Here is a 19020-nt window from a genome sequence, read left to right on the forward strand (position 1 = left end):
TCCTAAGTCAGATGAATGACTGTTTTTCTTAAAGACCTGTAGCATGCCTCAGCAGTGTATGGGTTTTACTTTGACTGTCAAGTAATTCCTCCTGTGTTTTATTGGTATCTGTCTTGCTCTAATGTGAAAGTTCATTCTCCTTGTTGCTTCTTCACAGAAATAGATTCTACAAATATTTATGGAATACCCACTAAGTTCCAGGTACTGTTGGTATGTAGTAGACATGAAACTGTCCTCAAAGTCCCTGCTCTTGAAGAGCTTACATCCTAATGGAGCAAGAGGGACCGTAAATGCACAAGCAGTAAGAACTTCAGAGTACTACATACTGTAAAGTGTGTAAAACAGTGTGTGCTAGAAATTGGAGACTACTTAGGATTAAAGCCTTTAGAAAATGATATTTGACTGAGACCTAAATTATTGGCAGGAGCCAAAGCTTGCAGAGTTTGGGAAAGAGCCTTGAAATGGTCTTCCTCTCAAAGGGCCATGATTAAATCAAGCTTTACTCTCTTTGATCAACAAAACTTCTTTCTTTTCCTAACAAATACTGTTTTCTTTCGTTATGGTCTATTTGTTTATCTTGCTGAGACCCTCTGCAATTTCTCCCCATACTTCTTGAAGTATAGTGACCAGAATTGGTTTCCACACTCTCCTTGGAATCTCACTGAACGTGGCATAAGGGAAGGATTAGTCTCTAACCTTTTCGTGTTATGCATCTTTCCAACACATCCTGTCATAATGCTGCCTGGTTGACTCATTCGTTTTGTGGTCATTGGAGACTTCCAGGGTTCCTTCCTCTGCATTTGTGCCTGCCTTTCCTTTCCCTTCCGGTATTTATATTATTGGTTTTTTTGTCTTTAGTTGTGCCACGTTGCAATATCTGTTAAATCTTTATCTGTTTTTAAAATGAGATCTCTTCAGTTAATTCTGGACGTTTAATGTTTTTGTACCTGATGCCAGTGTATTCATAATGTGCTTCCTTTAGAATTCTCAGCCACTCTGATGAGTTTGCTCTCTATTCATCTGAGACCTCAGTAGCAATAATAAAATAGACTACTTCTCCCTGTCTAGGCAGTTGTTAATCCGTCTAAACATAGCCTTACTTTTCTCTTGAGTAATTGGCTTTCATAATGGTTAAGAAGAACAGTCTTTGGAGCCAGATTGCCTGGGTTCTCACCACTTACCAGCTCTGTGATTATGAGCAATTTACTTAACTTCTCTGTGCCTTAGTTTCCTCATATGTAAAAAGAGGAGGGAGCAGGGTGGACATTTTTCCTGATTTTCTAGGATTGTTGTGATGATTAAATGATTATACACTATTTAAAACAGTACCTGTCAAAGTGAGTGCTCAGTAGATTTTAGCTATTACTATTGGCTTATGTGAAAAGAAACAAGCAAAATCTTAAGCATCTCAAGTCAAACTTTATATAACCTTACCAAATAAATATATATTGTTTCAAGTTTGCCAGTTCTTATCTTTGGATTAATCAATCTGAAACGTGTATATGAAGGGCTGTATTGTGTTCTAATGGAAAAATATGTCATTTGACATCCTAAGACCCATGGTTTAATCTCAGCTCTGCCAATTACCAGCACATGACTTTGGTCAAATAATTTTTTTTTTTTTAGCCCTTAAACAGATTTTTTTTTTATTATTAATATTATGGTAGATTACAACCTTGTGAGATTTCAGTTGTACGTTATTGTTATTCATGTTGTGGGTACACCACTTCCCCCTTTGTGCCCTCCCCCCAGCCCCCCTTTTCCCTGGTAACCACCGATCAGTTCTCCTTGTCAATATGTTAACTTCCACCTATGAGTGGAGTCATACAGAGTTCATCTTTCTCTGTCTGGCTTATTTCACTTAACGTAATACCCTCGAGGTGGTCAAATAATTTTTAAAGTCAATTAGCTTATTTACATGACTCCCATTCACAATGGACTTCAGGTACCCAAAAGAAAAAATTTTATGTAATAAGAAATGTCAAAATATATAGTTAAAGAAGTCAAAGTGTTAATAAATACTGCTGGAATTACTGGTTATCCACATGAAATAGAATCATGTTAGATCCCTTCCTTTCACCATATACAAAAATGAACTCCAAATGGATCATGAACTTAAATGTGAGAGCTGAAACTGTAAAATTCTTAGAGGAAAATATAAGTAACTCTTAATGACTTTAGGTTAGACAAAGGCTTCTTAGATAAAAATAAATTGGACTTCATCAAAATTAAAAACTTTTGTGCTGCACACAGTGCTACCATCAAGAAAATGAAAAAACAACCCACAGAATAGGAGAAAATATTAGCACGTATCTCTGATAAAGGTCTTGTATCCAGAATATGTAAAGAACTCTTACAATTCAACAGTAAAAAATGAATAACCCAATTAAAAAATGGGCTAAGGATCTGAATAAACATTTCTCGAAAGAAGATATACAGATGGCCAATAAGATATACAAATGGCCATGAAAAAATGCTCAACATCATTAGCCATCGAGGAGATGCAAAGCAAAACCTCAGTTAGCTATCATTTCATACCTACTAGGATGATTATAAAATAAAAAAGACAGACATTAACAAGTGTTGGTGAGGATGTGGAGAAATTGGAACACTTACACACTGCTGGTGAGAATGTAAAATGGTGCAGCCGCTTTGCAAAACAATCTGGCATTTTCTCAAGAGGTTAAATATAGAGTTACCATGTAATCCAGCAGTTCCACTTCTTGGTATATACCCATAGGAAATGAAAACATACATCCATACAAAAACTTACATAGGAATGCTTTTAGCCACATTATTCATAATAGCCAAAAAGTGGAAAGAACTCGAATTTTCATCAACTGATAAATGGATTCATGAACTGATGAATAAACAAGATGTAGTTTATCCATACAATGCAATATTACTCACTAGTAAAAAAAAATGCTAAAACATGGATGAACATGTTGAAACATAGATGAATCTTGAAAACATTAGGCAAGTGAAAGAAGTCAGTCAGAAAAGACATGTTGTATACTTCTATTTATATGAATTGTCTAGAATAGATACATCCATACAGACAGAGAGTAGGTTAGAGGTTGCCAGGGGCTGGGGAGAAAGTAGGATGGGGAGTGACTGCTAACGTGGAGTTTCTTTTTAGGGGGATGAAAATGTTCTAAAGTTAGATGGTACTGATAGTTGCACAACCCTGAATATATTAAGAAACCATTGAATTGTATACTTTAAAGGGGTAAAATTACATTTTATGGAATGTGAATTACATCTCAATAAAGTTGTTTAAGAAAATAAGAAATCTCGCTAAAAGGAAGACAATAGCGCTAAGTGTACGATTAGTACACAGTAATGCATATCATATAATCCCATTACGTCAGCCAAGGATGGGCCACACATTTGGCTTTTAGCAGCCCAGGTAAAGAAGGCGATAGCAGATTGCAAAAGAAAACTTCTTTGGAGTAGAAGCATAGGAAGAGAGCTTCTTTTATAATTTTTTTGACCCTCTATTTCTCAGTCTATAGAATAGGACAATAGTATTAAATGAGTTATTCTAAGGCTTAAAGAATAACAGTCGCAAAACCACTTGGAAAGTCAAGAAAGTTTTTGTACACTAAACACATGTAATATACTTCTTTGATTGTGTTTGTGATCGGTTATATTAGTTTTCTAGGGCTGCTGTTACAGAGAACCATGAACTGAATGGCTTAAAACAACAGGAGATTATTGTTTCACAGTTGTGGAGGCCAGAAGCTTGAAATTAAGGTGCCGGAAGGCCAGCTCCCTCTGAAACCTGTGGAGGAGAATCTTTCCTTGCCTCCTCCGAGTTTCTGGTGGTTTGCCGACAATCCTTCACATTCCTTGGCTTGTAGCTACAGCACTTCGCTCTCTGCCCCCATTGTCACGTGGCATTTTCCCTTCACATATCTGGATCTCTTCTCTTCTTGTGAAGACACCAATCATATTAGATTAAGGGCCCATCCTACTCCAATATGACTTCATCTTAACTTACTAATTATATTTACAATGACCCTATTTCCAATAAGGTCACATTCTGAGGTCCTGGGCGTTAGGACTTCAACATATTTTTGGGGGGAACATAATTCAACCCATAACAGGTGCCATATTGCGTAGACATATAAGGGACACATCACTGATATGTGTCTGGGTGCCAGTAACTATTGCTCGTGAAAGTACCAGACTCAGTAGGAGGACAGAAGAAAGGAAATGTGCCACTGTGCCCTTGTTTTAACTTTGTGAAGGAAAGGCAAAAATGTTTTAAAAGTTACTTGTGTAAAGATGGAAGACCTACTGTGAGGGGGAAGAAATTGGACACTGCTCCACTCCTGTGTGCCTGTGCTTGTGTATGTGCTGTGGATGTGTTATGACACTCAATCTTTAAAAACATAATAAGATAGAGGTTTGACATATATACTGTTTTTCTTCTCTTCACATGACGAAAAGGAGTTTTTATAGGTTAAGTAACTTGCCTTGGAACCCCTTGATTTGGGATTTTTAACCAAAATCTGTCTCTATTAATAACTTGGTACAAGCCACAGAAGCTGAATAATGTTTGGGTTGGGGAGGACTAGCCTTGCTAATCTCTTTCTCCTTTTCTAAGTTTTTAGTTTTATGTTTTTTTGGTCTTTCCTTTCAGTGCTTAATAAATGATTGAAAAATGAAATCGATTCATTATGGTTAGAGTATTCAGCACTGTTCACCTTTCCTGCATATTGACTTCCTTGTCTCTTTCTTTCACAAATTTTCTTTGTAAAACAGCTCGTATGATATATACCCTCATGAAGCAAGGGGTGAAAACCTGAGAGAACTTTGTCCTAGAGATTACTCATGGTGTCGCTTCATTTTGGGGGGATACTTTAATGGTAAAGAGATGTTTCTCAGGCAGATCTGGTTAAGTTTTTTCTTTCTAGTGAAACTCTTGAGTAGCATAGCAGAGGCCTTTTAAGAATTCTATTAAAAAATAATGGATAAATTTCACAGAACTTTGCTTGTAGTGAGAAAATATAAAAAGAGGAGAACACAGTTAAGAATTTTCAAAGCTGGGCTATTATCAAGAGATCAAAATGTAAAACTGGATTTCAGATCAAAGGTTCTGTTTGGGAATTTGACTTATTTTATGACCTTGACAAAGTAATGTCGTTTGTGGCTCATGTTCCAGCTTCCACGGCAGTGTACTTTTGGGAGATGCAGTTATTTAACAGGCGGTGTGCTTTGAAATGTGATGTAATTTAAGTGAGGACTTTCATTAGCTGAAAAGTTGAGATGCCAAATATGGCCTCTCTCTTGAGTTTGACAGTGGCGTGAATTTTTCCATCGTTTGACTTGGGTTAGAATCACTTATTGTTCTTACACGATGGAGATAACATAGAGATTTTTCGTTTGTTTTTTAGTTATCTTTGACTTTCTTTCTACTTTAAAAATGATTGTAGTCCATTGAATCATTTTCTAATAGTTACTATCCCCCTTTAGCTCCAGGGTTTTCCTAGTGTTAAAGGTAAAATAGACAAAAGAATACATAGACTCCTTGAATTTTAGAATTGCAGAAGACTTTAATCATCTAGTCCAACCTCCTACTTTTTTATGTGATAAAATATCTATAATGAGCTTTTAGTTCATTTCAGTTTACATTCTCATGTTACTCAGCACATAATTCAAAAGCAATGTGCTCTGGGCTTAGATACTGAGAAGGTGGCAGCCACCCTTGTACACAGTTGCTTATTCATGCATGTTAATTGCACAGTGGCCCAGGCACTGTGTTATGTGCAAGAGGATATAACAGTAAATAAGATCATAGCCTAGAGGGAATTCAGACGTGTCAGCAAATAAATGCAATCTGCTGGGTTAAGTCCTATAAATACTACGTGAATAAGAGAATTGTTCTTTGGGAGTGGTGGGGAGAGAATGTCAAAGCAGCCTTTATAAAGGAGAAAACCTTCGAGTGCCGTCTTGAAGGATGAGTTGGAATATGGCAGGCAGAAATCTTTGGGGAGAGAGGGAGGTGATGAGGGTAGAATCAAAACAGAAGGAAGGGCGTAGCAAAGGGACAGACGTGTAAGGGCAGAGCACACTTGGAGTTGTCAGGAGGTTCCAATTTGGGTGGAGTAGAGAGTATACAGTGTGGAGGAGTAGGTATGAGACTAGGGAAGATAACTAGACGGATAGTGGAGTGTCCTATATCCATGGCAAAGGAAAGTTTGGTCTTTGTTACCCATAGGTGATAGGGAGCTGCTAACCTGAGAACTAACATGATTAGATTTGCGTTTTAGAGCTATTACTCTGGTGGGAGTATAGAGAATGGATTGCAGTGGAGTAAATCTAGAGCCAGGAAACCACTTAGGTTACTGTAGTGTAGTGTAGGCAAGAAATAAGGGGAGGAAAGGATTAATTAAGCTTTACAAAAAAATTCAGAAGGACAAATTGAATTCACAAGTCAAGACTTGATGACTGAGTTGTGATCATAGAAGGTGGAGGAAAAAAAGGAGTCCAGGTTTCTGGCTTTGATGAGTATATCAAAGAGTGACTGAAGGTCATCAAGTGTTTTATTCTTGGTGAACCTTTTCCTTTTACACACTGCTGCCCAATTATGATCTTTCTCCCCTTCAAGATGTTAGCGTGTTTTGTAGTTGTCCTTGTATATAATTATTTGTGTGTTTGGTTTGTTCCCCTTATTCACTTCTAGAAGGCTGGGGCAATTTCTTATTTATCTTTAATTCCCTCTTCTAATACCTGCTTTTATGGACAATCTCAGACCTACAGAATCAGAATTTCCAAGACAGTTACCTGAATCTGAAATTTGAAGTGCCTGGTGGTTCTGATGATCAGTAATGTTTTCAGACTTCGCTGTTAGAGCAGTGAATCAGCTGACAGTGGACCTGTTTTCTCCTACTCACCTTGCTATCATGTGATGGATAGTCAGTTACTACAGATTTTAAAATAATGGAGTAAAGATGGTACTGACTCCTTCCTCTTGGAAATGGTCTCAGAATAGCTAGGAGGATACAAAATACAAATTCTGCTATTGGTGATATTAGGAGCCCTCTAAAACTCCAAATCACAATGCATAAATAAGGGCTCCCATTCCCACCAGCGATATGTAAAGGTTCCAGTTCCTCTTTATGCTCACCAGCACTTGCTATTTTCTGATTTTTGGTTATCACCATTCTGTGAGTATGGAGTGGTATCTCATTATGGTTTTAACTTGCATTTCCCTAATGACTAATTATGTTGAGCATCTTTTCATATACTTATTGGCCATTCTTATATCTTCTTTAGTGAAATGTCTATTCACATCTTTTATCCATTTTTAACTGTTTTATTGAATTATAAGAATTCTTTATGTATTCTGGATCAGAGTCATGATTTGCAAATATTTATCCCCTTCTGTGGCTTTTCTTTATGGTGTCTTTTGAAGCATAAAAGTTTTAAATTTATGAAGTTCAGTTTATTGATATTTTTTCTTGTATGGATCATGCTTTTGGTGTTGTATCTAAAAACTGTTAGCCTAAAGCATGGTCATGAAGATTTTCTTCTAGAAGCTTTAGAGTTTTAGTTCTTCCATTTAAGTCTATGATAAATTTTTATTTAATTTTTGTCTATGATGTCAGGTAGAATATAAATTCATCTTTTTGCTTGTGGATATCCAGTTATTCCAGCAATTTTCAACCATTTCTTTAAAAAAACTATCTTTTCTCCCATTGAATTACCTTGACAACTTTGTTAAAAATCCATTGACCATAAATTTAAGGGTTTACTTCTGATTCTCAGTTTTTTCCCATTGAGCCACATGTCTGGCTTTATACCAGTACCCACCATTTCCCAAAGTTTACAGTCTCAGTTTCTAGAAAAGAGACAAATGCTTCATAGTTGCCAACCCCAGTGCTGCCTCTGTGAATGGCTGCCATCCTCTGTCTCATTGACTTGCTGCACCACACCTAAGATCTGAGATATTTAATGTTTAAATCCTAGGGTTTTAAAGTTGAAAGTCCAACACTCATTTTACAGATGAGGAATGTCAGACCCACCATAGTTCTTACAAGTTGAAGTGTTTTGTTCTCTGCTGTAACGGAAGCATGATGTCTGTCTAGGAATAACATATTTGTTATGGAATCACTCTGCAGAATTGTCTGTAACCCGGGCCCTGGCAGAGCAAGGTCCTGAAGAGGGGGGAAAAAAAGAGTAGAGACTTAAAAGAGGGAGAGTGCTCAAAAGAGGAAAAGAAGTAAAAGGTAAATGCCAAAAAGTACACCTACTTGAAGTTTTTGTGTAAAGCTGGTATACATTGTAGGTGGTTCTGCTAATCAAGTGCTGCAGCAGCTGCAGTGCCCTGGGTTTCTTTACAGCTACTGCTGAGACCACCTCTTGACCTTTAAGAGACCTCATGTCACCTGAAAATGGAGCATGGCGAGTCAAGGCCTCTGTTCTTTCAATGCTTTAGGTTTCTGTTTCTTTCTTTTCTTTTTTTTTTGAGGAAGCTTAGCCCTGAGCTAACTACTGCCAATCCTCCTCTTTTTTGCTGAGGAAGACTGGCGCTGAGCTAACATCCATGCACATCTTCCTCTACTTTATATGTGGGATGCCTGCCACAGCGTGGCTTTTTGCCAAGCTGTGCCATGTCCGCACCCAGGATCCGAACCGGCGAACCCCGCGCCGCTGAGAAGCGAAATGTGTGAACTTAACTGCTGCGCCACCAGGCCAGCCCCAGGTTTCTGTTTCTTACTCTTAATGCATTTCTTCTGAATTTCTAATTTTAAAAAGATATACTGTGTTTTACAAATATTGTTTTCTAGCTACAGATGACATAGGAAAACCTATTTAATGGTTAGAAAAGCATTGATTTGCTACAATGTTTTTCAAAATAACAGTTGTCCAACTGTGTGTATGTGTGTGCGTGAACGTGTACACAGTCATGGTTATTAGTGCACGACTAACACATGGTCTGCAAGATCAGATTGTGGTTAAGGAAGGTTGGTTGTGTGTGGTTTAAAAGGTGAGTACATGGAAGTGAGTATTTTATGCTCCATCTTGTCAGCTGAACAAAACTTATCTAACCTGTTCAGTCATTCTAGCAATCTAACAATCACTCAACAACTGCCTTAGAAGAGATGAATAGTAATAGGGGTAGAACTCAAATTCATCTATCTGATTGTCCCTTTAAAGATAGAGTTTGGGAGCTAAGGTCAAGTAGCAAGGCAAAATATTCTAGGCTAATTAGCTTGGACACTCTTAGTTGTTATGCACTCTGAATTAATTGATTGCTCTTTAAAGATTACTTTCATAATTAGTTGGTTTCATAGCCTACTTTGAATAGTTTTTGCTTTCATAACCTGCTTTGAATTTTTTTGTGTAACAATATCTATATTCTGATGGGATAAGATTTCTTGGTATTGTATGTAAATTCTTCTGTAGTAAAATATGAAAACATGGAAGGGACAAATGCACACAAACTGCAAAATTTGTGTTTACTCCTGGAAGAGGAGGGGAACTTCAATATTATATATAATAATTTGTTTCATAGAAGAATTAGACCAAACATTGCAGAATGTTTGGATTTGTTGAATCTTGAGGGGAGGGGAGATGTATTTGGGTGTATGTTTAGCAGTGGATGTTTGTAAGGATATGTCCTGATTACCAGCAGATACTGAAGAGAGATTTGGGATATAATAGAAGAGTTTCTAGGTTAGACATTTGGAAATCTGGGTTCCCCTCCCAACTCTGCTGATTACCAGCCTTTGGATCCTGGCAAATCCCTGTTTTAAGTGGGTTGTCTTTGGGACTCTGCTCTTGGTCCAGGTCTTATATGTGTACATCTTCCCTGTGTTTGATCTCGTTCAGTCCCTTGACTCCAGCTCCTATTCATGATCCAATGGTTCTGAATATAGTAAAAAATAAATCTAAAAATAAAATTCTCCTGTATATTTACTATATTTCTCTGATGACTTGTGAGAACAGAAATTATTGTAATCTGGGCTGGCCTGGTGGCACAGCAGTTAAGTGTGCATGTTCCGCGTCAGCAGCCTGGAGTTCGCGGGTTTGGATCCCGGGTGCGGACATGGCACCGCTTGGCATGCCATGCTGTGGTAGGCGTCCCACATATAAAGTAGAGGAAGATGGGCACGGATGTTAGCTCAGGGCCAGTCTTCCTCAGCAAAAAGAGGAGGATTGGCAACAGTTAGCTCAGGGGTAATCTTCCTCACAAAAAAAAAAAAAACAAGGCTGAGCTCAATAAATGAATACTGTTTTCTAAAAAAATTATTGTAATCAAAATATCTAAATTTTAATGTGCTATGAAACCTTAAGGAATTGTCTCCCAGTTTACTCACTTTTACATCACCAATTAAGTGAATAAAAGGTTTTTAATATATGTACAAAACATAAGTAGACATACTGTAAAAAAATTATTAAAATGTAATTTTTGGAAGAGCTTCATTCAGTGTTAAATGACATCTGTTTTTATACCTTGATTTTGACACTGAAATTCTAGAAGCAGGTAAAAACTGTTTTTTTCCAAATTAAGAAATATGGTAGCCCTTTGACCCATCACAGTGATGCTCAGATAAGCAGACCTGCTAGGAGGATGCAGGATTTCAATTTAGAAAAGAAGACTACTTCGGACAGAAGTCACTACCATTATTTCTTTTCTGTATTATTTCATTAGTGACTGACTACTGGACTGTCTTGGTCACTTCTTATTCTTATTGTGACATTGCCTTGTCCAACTGCACCCTGTGCGGCACAAATTAACTGGGTCCTGGTATTGCCAGTGCCAGTCCGAATGGAAAGAAGCTTCATTCTAAAACCAGATCTGACATTTCAGCATATTATCCTTTCTTTCTTTCTTTCTTTCTTTCTTTTTTTTTTTTTGCTGAGGAAGATTCGCCCTGAACTAACATCTGTGCCAGTATTCCTCTGTTTTTTAGTATGTAGGCCACTAACAAAGCGGTGTATGTCCATGCCCCGGAACCAAACCTGGGCCACTTAACAGGAACATGCTGGGCTTAACCACTACCTACCAGGCCTGGCCCATTCAGCACATTATCCTTTTAATGGCAGCAGTCATTATTTTCACCTTAGGTGTAATATCCAAAATGTTGTAATTGCTTGTTCCTTGGTTACTCTCTGTTGCCCTATCCTGTGGAACTGTAGTATTCAGATCTTTCACCAGAATAGAAATGGAAAGGAACTCTTCTCCTTTTCCCCAGTGCCCTGGATTCAAAGCCAGCTCTATCAGTATTTAAATGAAAACAACAACTACAGCAATCTAAATCTTGTGACTTCATTCCTAGTCACCCTTTCCCTTCCCCCCCGCAAATGTGTATATTTTTTGTCCCTGCTAGGGCATTTAATTTTCACACAAAGCAGTACCTATTAAAAGAACTTCATATCAGCTCTTTAGAATCAAACTACCTTGACTATAAGAGCATATTTCTAAAAGGGATTTTAAGGAAATTGAGAGAGCCTGTGGCATGTGTTTGGTCTAGACTGTGAACAAGATCCTCTTCAGACGGCGCCTAAGTTGTCTGATGTAGAGCGGCTTCACTTAGGGTGAGTTCTCTTATATGTTCCTGTTGGACATTCACTAGTCTCAAGTTACTTGTGGGCGCCCCAAGAACTCATGTTCATCTGTAGGGGTCATTTCTCCTGCAGAATGTGACTTTTCAGTTTTGAACCGTTGATGGTGTGCTCCATCAAGGCTCTGGAGCTCCTCAGGGCAGTGCATCAATCCAGCACTGATGATGGTGAGGACTACAGTTTGCTCTCCGCTCCACCTGTGTCATGCTTTAATAACCTCATCTAATTCTCCATGTTTGCCATTTGAGACGTTATGCAGTACGAAATGTGCTCTATTCGGAAACTTATAAGTATCAGAGCTTGAATGTATGTGTGACTAGCTCAAAGCTGGTCTTCATTATCCTTTTATGAGTTCATGCTTTCTTAATGCACTCTTATCACAGGATGAAGATATTGGAATGAAAAGTAAAGTCCATCATATTGCCGAAGAGATCATGAGCTCAGAGAAAGTGTAGGTATCTAGTTTATAATTTGAAAGACTATTTGTCTCCTCCTTGGCTCATTTAAAACATTTCTTTCATTGCTGTTTTTTACAGGTTTGTGGATGTGTTAAAACTTTTGCATATTGTAAGTATCTGCTAATATTTTCTTAAAGTCTAAAACTATCCTCTTTTGCTTCTTTCCACATGTCAAAAAGTTTTCAGCATAATTAACTTAAATGTACTTAAGTTAACATAGATATACGTATATGTGCTTTCTAATACATTGTTAGATTTTTAATTCACACATAGATGTGAATATAGAAGTTTTCTGAAATGTACGTATCTCTTGTGTGTGTAGAATACCCAGATGATTTCTGAACAACAGAGCCTTTATATCTGTATCTCCAAAGTCTGCAAACTTTCTATCTTCATAATAAAGAAGTTTTAAAATGATGTTTCTTCTTTGGCATTTGCAGATGTCTCCTGTCAGTAGAATTTTCTACTAAAACAGTGTATAAAGAATGTCATGATCAGTGTTCAAAACCGTTCTTCTATCTGAACAAGCTGCCAGAAGACACTTAAAATAGACATTTTACAATTAACTTTTTAAAAGTTCTATTTTCAGTTTTTATGCTTGTCAACTTGAATGAACCTGTTGGGAAACAATTATGACATGTGTCTGACTGCGTATTCATTTTTCTCATGCACTCCTTTGTACCTGCAAGTTTTCACAAGTTTCATTACGCATTGGCAATTAAAGTGCTTTTAGTGTTACTTTATTCCAATTATATTTTGGCAAGATATTAAGACTTAAGAAAAGAGAAGGTTAAAGTAGAGGAAACAATGAGAAAAGAAATTGAAGTAAAAATTTACTTAGATGGTAATTATTAACATCATCTTAAACTTAATTGTTGAGAAGTGGTAGGTTTATGACATAAATACCCATTTATGTCTCTGCTTTTCCTTTTAATAGATAGCTTTCCTTTTAATAGATACATATGAACATAGAAAACGGGTTACCCTTAAGGATATTTCATATTCACCAAATGATCCCGTTGTTCTTTATTCTTAGTCCAGTGGGCACAGGGAGGCCTAATTCCTGTATGAAAAGTCTCTAGCTTTAGAAACATTTTCAAAAAAGTTTCTTAACATTGCTAATTTGTTTTGAGAAATTATTTTCCCATGAATAGTCTCTCATATAACTCTTGACTATATTGGTAAGTTCTCTTTCATAATTCATTAAAAAAATTATAGCAATATTTGGTCTCCCCAAAAAATTTGTTGAGTTTCAGACATTTTGTCATTGGCAAATAAATAGCAAGAAGCTTGATAAATGACTTTTCAAGATAAACTCCATGTACATTTGCCGCTATGCCCTGATCCTCTCTATTGTATAAGCAATTGTAGGGGGAAAAGAAAAAGCTGAATTGCTCTTTTCTGGGAAACTCAGAACATAGCTCTAGGATGAGCAAATTGTACCTGTTTGACATATTTTTTGGTAGACATGTTTAAATAGAAATAGGGTCTCTCCAAGGAAATTTTAAGCATCTGCAAGTTAATTGGTAAGCTCATGGAGGCAAAAAATGCTATACAGTTTGAGTTTCAGTGTACTTTTTCAGTAAATGTTGTGTGGGACACGTGTCAAGGATTCTACCATGAACATCACCAAGTTCCTGCCCTCATAGTGCTTACAGTCTAGGGTAGGGATTCTCACACTGTTGTGGTGAGGGACTGGATTATTAAATTTCTAGTTTGTGGTGCACCAAAACTTTTGTAAAATACAATAAAAATTCATGACCATGTCAAATTGATATAAAAGTTTCTGATCCATTATTCTCACTTCCTGACTAATAAATCTTCGCAAACCAATAACCATTTGTGGACCATCCTCCGAGAAGCCTTGGCTTAGTAGATTCTGTATCCTACCAGCCATGTGAATTTTGAAAATAGTTTAATCTTTTGGGTTTAGCTTTCCTCATTTGTAACATGGGATAAAGATACCCATCTCTCAAGTTGTGAGGAATCAATGGAATAAAGTATGTGAAAGAGCCTTGTCTTGCCCACAGTATACAGTAGGTTGTCAAGTTACCTTTCCATTACCGTCGTCTTCATCTTTCCTTGTAGAGCATCAGTGAATGGGAAGCATTCATCCTACTATTACCAGTTGACTTTTTACTTTTTTTCAAATGCCTTTTTTTCCTGTACTAAAATTTCATTATAGTGAAGGAAGTTCTGATTCTAGTAGGTAGGGAAGCAATTAAAAACTTTACTTAGTTATTTAAAAATATATGTCCTGTTCTTACCTGTGTATTTTTGGAACAAATTATAAGCACTATAAGAATGGACAATCAGACCAAAATATTTCCCATATCATCTCAGATCTGATATCTGACAGATGGCCTAGGGCTCTTCCTAGCTAGCATTGAACAGAGTGAGTCATCCATAACCCACCTTGACTTGTACATTTTCAAAACCTCTTAAGCCTTTAATATAAGAGTGAGAGTGGGTCATCTGTCAAACCTCATGTTAACGTCCTGTCTGGTATGTGCAAATGTTAACTCAGCAGAGCCCAGCTTTAAAGGGTGTCTTAACAAGAGGCATTAACCAGGTTGTGAGCCGTTACTAGGAGGGGCTTGTCACCAGGGTGTGAAGCCAAAAGAATCTCTTGTTGCATTCCAACACCCCCACCATGCTATTAAGGTTCATATTTATTCATCTACCAAAAGTACCCCAACAAACGTAGCATGTGGATAGTTTTAATCCTGAGCGCTGCTGCTGTCTGATTTCATCTAAATGAATTAACTTCTGTGTTATATGATAGAATATGACTGCTTTAAAATATCTAAATAATAGTCTTTAGATAATCCAGTGGTATTTTTGGAAATCAACCAGGTATCCAAGTGGCTTGGGAGAAGTTATTGTTTCAGTTATACATGATTTCCCATTAATAGAGACTCGAGAATAGCATTAATAGATTTTTTCTTTGATGACAGAAATGTTCAATATCTGCACTGTCCAATATGGTGGCCATGTTTTTAAAATTTTAATATATTACTGTAGCTCACTAGACACTTTCTATATCACTGTAGTTCACTCGTACTTCTTTGTTTAGGATTTGCTGAACTAGGTGAAATAGCTTATGGAAAAAATTTAAAATCTAAATTAATGAATTTTATCATTTAAGCTATTATTACATTGAGAGGAAGTAGACTTGGGTATATTTTACACATTTTAAAATATACTTAAGTTTCTAAGAGCCAGTGTACTTGTTTGAGGGCTCTGATTCTTTTTTTTTCCTAAAGATTGGCACCCGAGGTAACAACTTTGCCAATCTTTTTCTCCCTTTTTTTTCTGCTCTTTCTCCCCAAATCCTCCCAGTACATAGTTGTATATTCTAGTTGTGGGTCCTTCCAGTTGTGGCATGTGGGGATGAGTGCTGCCATGTCTGCATCCAGGATCTGGACCAGCAAAACCCTGGATCGCTGAAGCGGAGCGTGCGAACTTAACCACTCGGCCACGGGGCTGGCCCCAAGGGCTTTGATTCTTGTCTGATGTTTGTGTGAAAAAATTGGCCCTGCAAAGGCACTGGCAAGACTTTACAATTAATGTTTTGTGTGTTATATGCTCTGCAGTATCTACCCTGAGCTCCTGGACTTTGACCTAGATTTGAAAAAGGGTCCAATATGCACATTATCTCTAAGTCAGTACCCTATTGAGTCCAACAAGAAAGGAGATTCCTAAAAGACAGCCTTTCCCTTTTCAGAATGGTAGTGCCATCCTAGCTGCCAAAGCCAGAAAGCAAGCATTTGTTCATTTCTCCCTCTCACTCACTCTCCAGCTAAACCATCAGCAAAACTGCTGATTCTCTTTCTGCTTTACTGCCACCAGCCTAGTCCAGAATATCATCTCTTACTCAGACACCTGTACCAGCTTCTTAGCTGGGCTTCCTATTTCCATTCTTGCCTCCCTCCAATATGTTCCTTATATGATTTTTTTTTCTTTTAAGTATGAAAAGTGATTTTCTTAAAATAGTATTAGATCATGTCACTCCCCTGCTTAAAACTCTAAATGATTTCCATTGCATCAAGAATGAAAATCAAACTACTTACCAAGGCCTATAAGTGGGATGGCTGTATGTCCCAGTCTGCTTTTGACCGTTCTGGTTATTGTCTTGGCTTATTATTAATAGAGCTCCCTTTCACTGTCAAAAATGATCCGGTTTGGACAATAAATTATGGTTCCCCTGCCTATGAGGTGCAGTGTGATTTGATCTCTGGTAATGAGATGAGACCCTGGGGACAGAGAAGGGGCATACTTGCCCTCACTGACCTTGTTCTTACTACACTGACCTCCCTTCAGTTCTTGGTTCGGTGCTGAGGTTATTCCTGCTGAGAGCTTTGCCAGTTCCATTTCCTGGAATGTTCGTTCTTCCTTCATTTTGTTCATAGCTAGTTCTTTGCTTATCCTGAGCAAATGTGGCCTCCTTCCTCAGAGAGGTCTTCTTTGACCATCCTTTTCTTTTTAACTTCCCCTTGTTTGTTTTCTCCTTGCACTTAATCTGATTTGTGTGTTTGTTTGTTTGCTTATTTATTTTTGGTCTCCTCTGCTAAAATGTAAGCGAGGTGAGGGCAGGGATCATATATCTCCAGAGCTTACCCTCGTTCCTCTTCACTAGAGGCCCTCAGTAAATGTTTGTCGAATGAATAATGTGACTAGTTGGTTAGTAGTTAAGAATTCTGTTTCTGCCACTATGTGCTCTTGGACAAATTAGTCAAGTGTTGGTTTCTTCTTCTGGAAAATGGGAATAATAATAATCATATAAAATTGGTCTGATGATTAAATGATATCTTGCAAAATAAATGGTAAGCATTTAATTAGTTTTAGCTGCAGGCTAAGTGGAGGTCCTTCAATATAAAGTGCTCTGTTATTCAGAAATGATTTCTATAAATATGAAAATCCGTACTATATAGTTTTGATGTTATCAAATAAGCTTTTGATCAAATCAGTCAACATAGAGTTTGTTCATGAAACACATCCTGTTGGGTTTCTTTCTCCACTAGAAAGTAAGCTCCACGAAAGCAGGTATTTTTTTTTAATCTGTTTTGTTTATTGTTGTATCCCACTCAGTATCTGTGGAATGAATGACAGAAAACTGAAGAATAATTCTTGGTTTGGCAAAACTTTAATTATTTATATATGTTTTCTCTCTTTGTGGCAAAAGTTGTCCAATGCAGAGATTGTATTGTATATAAATGTACATTCTAAAGATGAAACACCTTAGACATCTAATATAATTAAGTATGAATGATAAAATGTTTTTGGTTTTGTTTTTATCTTATTTGCTCTCTGATCAGCGACTGATTTAATAAACATCTCTATAAATTTATTTTATGAATGTGCAAATAGCATGATTTTTTTTTTAAAGATTTTATTTTTCCTTTTTCTTCCCAAAGCCCCCCAGTACATAGTTGTATATTTTTAGTTGTGGGTCCTTCTAGTTGTGGCATGTGGGATGCCGCCTCAGCATGGCTTGATGAGCAGTGTCATATCTGTGCCCAGCATTCGAACCAGCCAAACCCTGGGCTGCTGAAGTGGAGCGAGCAAACCTAACCATTCAGCCATGGGGCCAGCCCCTGTGATTTTTAAAAAAATATTTTGAAAGGGAGTGATCAGAGATTTTGAGATCTTTTGGACAAAGATGGGCTGGTTAAGTAGTCATTAAGTGGTACTACTAATAAAGCATCTTTGTTCCACTGATTTCTTTAAGTTGGGACGTACATTACCGTGCAAACTTGAGAGACTTAGAAAATCCATTGAGTTAGAGGCAAAGCTACCTGGAAATTATGTCTATTAGTAAATAGAATATATCTTCTATTCTTTTTATAATGCATTTTTGAAAATTAAGAGGCTTCCTCATAGAAGCCTGTAGTTTTTCCCATTTAAAATCACTTTATTCTGTTCTGCTGAATACACCCTGTCTTCTGAGTCTTGTGAACCATTTAATTATCATTTATTCTTTAGTTGTAAAGAATCCTCTTTTAGCGTCTTTTGACATGACTGCCAAACCTTCACTTTTTGAGCAGCTTCGTTGGTGTGAGGACTCTCCTTCACTGAATGAAGTGCATTGTTAGGAGTGCCTTTGTCTTGGTGCTGAGGTGTTTGTTTCCCCACCTTATTTTGGTATTTCCTTTTCTTTATGTGCCTAGAGCTCTCTTTCCAAGCTTCCAGAGACTTGTGGATCTTAAATGATGTTCATGTGATCATTTAAGTTAACTAAATCTCTTTTAGTTAAATAAATGGCCCTCTACTGCGTGCTCTCTGTGTGCCTTGAAGCATGCTAACTACATTACATAAATTATATTTTAATCCTCATAACAACCCTATTAAATAGATGTTATTTCTTTTTTTGTTGTTGTTCTTTTTTGGTAAGGAAGATTGTTGCTGAGCTAACATCTGTGCCAGTCTTTCTCTATTTTGTGTGTGGGATGCCACCACAGCATGGCTTGGTGAGTGGTGTGTAGGTCCACACCCAGGATCCGAACCTGTGAAGCCCCGACTGCCAAAGCGGAGCATGCGAACTTAACCACTACACCACAGAGCTGGCCTCTATTTCTACTTTTTAAATAAAGAGAGTAAGCTAACTGCCAAAAGTAACCCACTACTCAACGGCAAAGCCAGACTTTGAACTCTGGTTTGAGCTCTTGCATTTAGTGATTGTTCAGAAATTGATTAAGAATTGTTGTTTGAGAGCCAGCCCTGATGGTCTAGTGGTTAAACTTCGGCACTCTCACCGATTCAGCAGCCTGGGTTCATTTCCTGGTCACCAAACCACACCACCAGTCTGTCTCTTGCCATGCTGTGGCAGTGGCTCACATAGAAGAACTAGAAAGACTTACAACTAGAATATGCAACTATGTACTGGGGTTTTGGGGAGGGGAGAAAAAGAGAGAAAGATTGGCAACAGATGTTAGCTCAGGGCGAATATCCCCCCTTCCCGGGCCCCCCCCCCCCAAAAAAA

General features: G+C 37.5%; 1 protein-coding gene across 1 annotated transcript in view; it reads left to right on the forward strand.

Annotated features, from left to right (window-relative positions):
- FGD6 (FYVE, RhoGEF and PH domain containing 6) overlaps positions 1-19020 on the forward strand; it is a 107581-nt gene that overhangs the window by 38882 nt on the left and 49679 nt on the right. Inside the window, exons 4-5 of the mRNA XM_046646487.1 lie at positions 11964-12031; positions 12117-12147. Of these exons, the coding sequence (XP_046502443.1) occupies positions 11964-12031; positions 12117-12147 (99 nt within the window). The remainder of the gene's footprint in view (positions 1-11963; positions 12032-12116; positions 12148-19020) is intronic.

Source organism: Equus quagga, chromosome 19 (assembly GCF_021613505.1).
Source record: "Equus quagga isolate Etosha38 chromosome 19, UCLA_HA_Equagga_1.0, whole genome shotgun sequence".
Classification (NCBI taxonomy): Eukaryota; Metazoa; Chordata; class Mammalia; order Perissodactyla; family Equidae; genus Equus; species Equus quagga.